This window comes from Athene cunicularia, assembly GCF_003259725.1.
Source record: "Athene cunicularia isolate RWA chromosome 17 unlocalized genomic scaffold, athCun1 chr17_part1, whole genome shotgun sequence".
NCBI lineage: Eukaryota > Metazoa > Chordata > Aves > Strigiformes > Strigidae > Athene > Athene cunicularia.
Genome location: NW_020799122.1, coordinates 5,641,629 through 5,646,149, shown reverse-complemented (window position 1 = coordinate 5,646,149; position 4,521 = coordinate 5,641,629). Strand labels below are relative to the sequence as shown.

Sequence of the window (4,521 nt, the reverse complement as noted above, 5' to 3'; positions counted from 1 at the left end):
GGTCGAGCGGGGCGAGGCGGGCGCAGGAACCGGCGCTTGCCGCGGGCGCTGGCCAAGTGTGACCTGGAAGCGGTGATAAAAGGCAGTTCTCTTCATTCCCCTCTCAAAGTCTGGCCCTCCAGAGAAGAGAGATCTTGTTCAATAAGAGGCACAAACTCCTGGCAGGAGAGCGGGGGACAGCGGGCGTTAGGGCAGAGATCGCTTCGACAGCGGCTTGAGGCGCCCTTCGAGGTCTATATCCTGCGCGGCCGCGACGGGGATGAGAGACCTGGCTCTGTCGGGGGAGGAGGGTTCAGCAGCTTCAAGAATTTGCTGCCGCTCAGTAACTTTTCCTTTTCCCCCCCCCTTTCTCTCTCTAGGAGCAGTAGAACAAGGTCCTTGTGGCAATTTTTTTTTTTTTCTTGGAATCATTGTGGAAGAAAACCTTTTTGTAACAGAGGTTTCTAGATTTGCAACATTTTGATGAAGACTTTTCTGTTTGTTTGTGAAACACTAGTTGTAGGATAATCTATACTGAACTTTTCTAAGAATCAGGAACAATTAGTAATGTACTAAACTTATGGACATGCTGGTAATTTTGTTTCCAAATTTGTAAAAAAAAAAAACAAAAAACAAACCAACCTCCGGGATTCTTTTTGGAGAGAAGCCAGAGAATTTGCAGGCACCAAAATGCACCCCAGAGCTGTGACATTTCAACATGTGGTTTTTTGTGTGTTTTTTCCTTTTAATTTTTGATCTTTTCTGTTGCAACAGAAAGAGTGGCTTGGAAGTCTTAGGTGGTATGTAACAAATCCTAAAAAGAAAAAAAATTTTTAAACAGTATTTAAATATTCTTAAATATGTAAATTCATTAAATGTTTTACTTCTAATTTCTTGTATCTTGGCTGTCTTTGATTTTATTGCATTTTTTAAAAACTGAACTATGATATGTATTGTAATTAATTATGTGAATTCTGTATTGAGACAGTTACTGTTTTGCTGTCAGGCAAGTTATGGGCGGGGGGCATTTTGTAGGGTTTGTATAATTTCTAGAGTCTAAAGGGGTAATATAAAAATGTGTTAATTTTTTAGCAATACATTTTTTCATGTCTCCATTGCTAGTTGCATTTATGTATCTAAGACCTCCAAGCTTGTTTAAAAAAAAGAAAAAAAAAGAAAAAACTTTCCTCTATGCTCTCAGAAATATAAATACTGTTATTTTTAATATTAAAATGAATCTGCTATTAGTACCTTTAACAAACACTGTGGAACATAAAACCATATAAAAGGTAGTAACTATTTTTTAATTCCAAGGTGTTTTTTGCTTTTTCATTTCTTTTAAATATTTTCTTATCTAATATTTGTCAAATTACCTAGAGAAATAAATGAATCTAGTATTAACCACAGTATGCGCTAAATAATTTTGATTTAATAAAAGGGATAATATGATTTCCAATGTTTACTGTAGTGTTTCTTGTACAGATAACAGTGTATTTTTAAAGGAAAAACGGAACTGAAGCTATTTTTTCTTGCATTTTTAATTGCCCTGCGGGACATTCCGTTTTGAAATGTACTGAAGTTACTGTTCTTGGGTTTTTTCCTTATTTTTCCTTATGCTTGAAATGTCTAACTATAAAGAAACGCAATTGGATAATGTTGAGCATGGTGTTTAAAAAAAAAAAAAAGTGTTCTTTTTATTTGACTGACAGTTGCATTTTACACTCTATATAATAAAATTTCCACAAGGTGTCTTGTGGGTGAAGTATTTCCCGTCTGGTTTGCTGAGTTCGCTCCCTCTCCCCCGCAGACCCCGGCTGCTCTCGCCGTCGTGCTCGCGCTGTCGCCCCGAGGAGTTTGGGATGGTCAGTGAAGTCAGCTTGAGCCTTAATTCTAGTGAAACTCTTCATGTCATGTCAGAGCGTCTCCTGGCACCGTGACACGGAGGCTTTCCGCAGTAAGGTGCTGTAACTGTCACTGTTTGGGCCAGAAAGATGCGCTTTAATGGAAGGAAGTTTTCTATCAATGGAGGGGCACAGCTCTACAGCTGCGCAGACGTTTTATTGCTTCTCGAGGAGGCGGCAGCCCCTGCTTTTAATACCCTGAACTTGTTGCTCTTCCACAACTTTCTTAGTGGCTGCATCAGTCCAGGAGTCGCCCTCCCCACAGCCGGGGTCGCTGGAGCAGCGCTGGCCCGGGGCGGCAGAGGGGTGCTGGGGGGGACGTGGCTCCTGCCCTTCTCACCCCTTAGATACCTTAAGGAGCGGTAACTTGCAGTTGTGTCCAGGCCCAGTTTGGTGATAACTAGCTCCTCTGGCCATCCATTTCTTGTAAAATGTGAGTTTTGTGCTCCTCCAGCCTAAAATAGCACTGTCCACTGCTCCCCAGCCAGCTGGAGGGGAGTTACAGCCAGGGGGAGGGAGGGAGGGAGGGAAGAAGATCCCATCTGCAAAGCAGGGAGCGGGAGGCTTGTTGAGAGCCGGAAGAAAAGGAGATGTAGCGTCTCTAAATATACCTCCAGAGAATCAAGAGAGACATTGAAAGATGGGATAGTAAAAGCCACTTGGAAAGAGGGAAGAGGGGGGAAAAAAGGCCTAGAGGAGGGCATAAAGGCTGCTGATGGGAATTGGGAGCGGGCATTACCGAGAAGACTTCCTTCTAATTCATCTTCCAAGCTCTGTGCCAAAACAGCATTTGGCATGGTTCACAGGGAGCAATTGTGTGATAATGAACCCTAAGGTGTCCCTTAATTGAAGACTGAGTATTACAGATTGTGCCAATAGTCGTAAATGGCACAGGATTGTGGGAGGATGCATTTTCTTAAATGTATCTGTAAGTACAGATTAGTGAGTCTCCCCAGTGAAATACCCATACTATAAATTATGGAAATATCTCTTTCTGATGCAACCTTTTATTGAGGGGGTGGGGCAGCAAAAGAAATAGTTTGCAAGCCTTTGAAATTTGGCCTGTCATTAAGATGGTGCCTGCAAAGCTGGGTTTTCATCAGCAGTCTGGTGTCCTGGAAGGCTAAAGTGCTTGAAACGTTACCAAGTTCAGCAATTTGTTTTCCATTATTGCTGCCTACTCGGGGCGGAGGGGCTGCAGCCATTAAACTGTTGTGAGTCCATGCTGGGCTGGAGAGGGGCAGGACAGGAGGCGAAGAACTGCCTCGGCACCTCACGAGGAGCTGGTGAGCTCTGGGTTCCTCCAAACCCTGCTCCAGCACTGCTGCCACCCCAGTCTCTGGCTGCCAGGGGGTGTTGGGCAGGGGTGTGATGGTCAGACCCTCCCCTGGGCACCTTGTGTCTCCTGCCTCAGGTGGGTTGGGCAGTCCAGAAGCTGCTGTGGTGCCTTCAAGCCAAGTCTGTGGCCATTAAAAGAAAAACCAAGTCTCCTGCTCAGCTCTGGGCAAGTTTAATCCTGGAATAAAGTGGATTAAGCACTGATTTAAGCGTTAGTTTTCTCAGCAGGGAGGGTTCGTTTGCCCCTTGGGCAGGAGCGTTGGACACCGCGAGGTGCAGGGCAGGTCCCCCGGGCACTGTGTCAGAGCCAGCACGTGGGCCGTGTTGAGGGCTTTGAGCTCTGCGGACAGTGGTGGGGACAGGGCACCCTTTTCCTCCTCGCAGGGGGCCGGCGCCTGGCGTGGGGCTGTGCCCAGGTGCTCATCCTGGGGGACAGAGAGGAACAACTGCCAGGAGAGCTTCGGTTTGGGGAGCGCGGCGTTAAAAGCCGTCCCAGGTGAGTGCCCCGGAGGGAGGTCCCTCGCCCCGGCTTCTTGGCTCCTGCTCTTTCCTACCTCCTACAAATAACGTTCCTTCCTTCAAGCCTGATCCCTTTCCCAAAGCTTCGGCACAGACACACGATGTCTTCACCCCCCTCCATGAATCCATCACAGTTAATATTTAGCAGCATGTCTGTCACGAGAGGACACGGGTGTCTCGGCCCCGTGTCCCACGAACTGCCGGGGCTGTGCGGCACCTGCCCCGCTCTTCGGGCACAGACTCTTATTTCTAAGTACAAATTTACTGCGGCCCTTCTGCAAACCACTTCTGAGCAGCGGCCTGAGAAAGCAGGTCACTAAAGCACCTCGTTGGGTTCACGGTGACCCTGATGCTCTCCTGTGCTCTATATTCGGTGTGTCTGGCCAGGCAAAGGCTCTTTTGGGAGCAGAAGGGAGACTTCAAGATAGTCTAAAATACTTTCTTGAATTTTGCATGATTTGAGAACAAACTACATCACAGACATTGCAAGTTAAACCAAAATGATTATTGAAAGAGACAAGCAGGCGTGGGACTTTTTTTTTTTCTTCCCCAAGTATTAAATATTTAATTGCATCAGAGCAACAGTGTATTTACAGTAAGCTGGGTGGGTGACGAGCGGCGTGGCCGGAGGGATTGCTCGTGGTATTTTAATGTGAAGCTTTTTGACATGATGTGGATGTTCACGAGGTCCCACCTGCGCTGCTGCTTCTCCTGCAAACCCCCTTGGTTCATCTCACTCCTGGGGGATTTCTGGGGCTGTTGGTGCTTGTAGGGTTGTGGCACA

General features: G+C 46.4%; 1 protein-coding gene across 3 annotated transcripts in view; it reads left to right on the top strand.

The window, feature by feature from the left end:
- Positions 1 to 1,744, top strand: part of FUBP3 (far upstream element binding protein 3) — a 39,498-nt gene extending 37,754 nt beyond the window's left edge. For all 3 annotated transcript variants that reach the window (XM_026860414.1, XM_026860415.1, XM_026860413.1), the window contains one exon: positions 360 to 1,744. In XM_026860414.1, coding sequence (XP_026716215.1) covers positions 360 to 368 — 9 coding nt within the window. In that variant the 3' untranslated portion in view covers positions 369 to 1,744. The remainder of the gene's footprint in view (positions 1 to 359) is intronic.
- Positions 1,745 to 4,521: the final 2,777 nt, after the last annotated feature.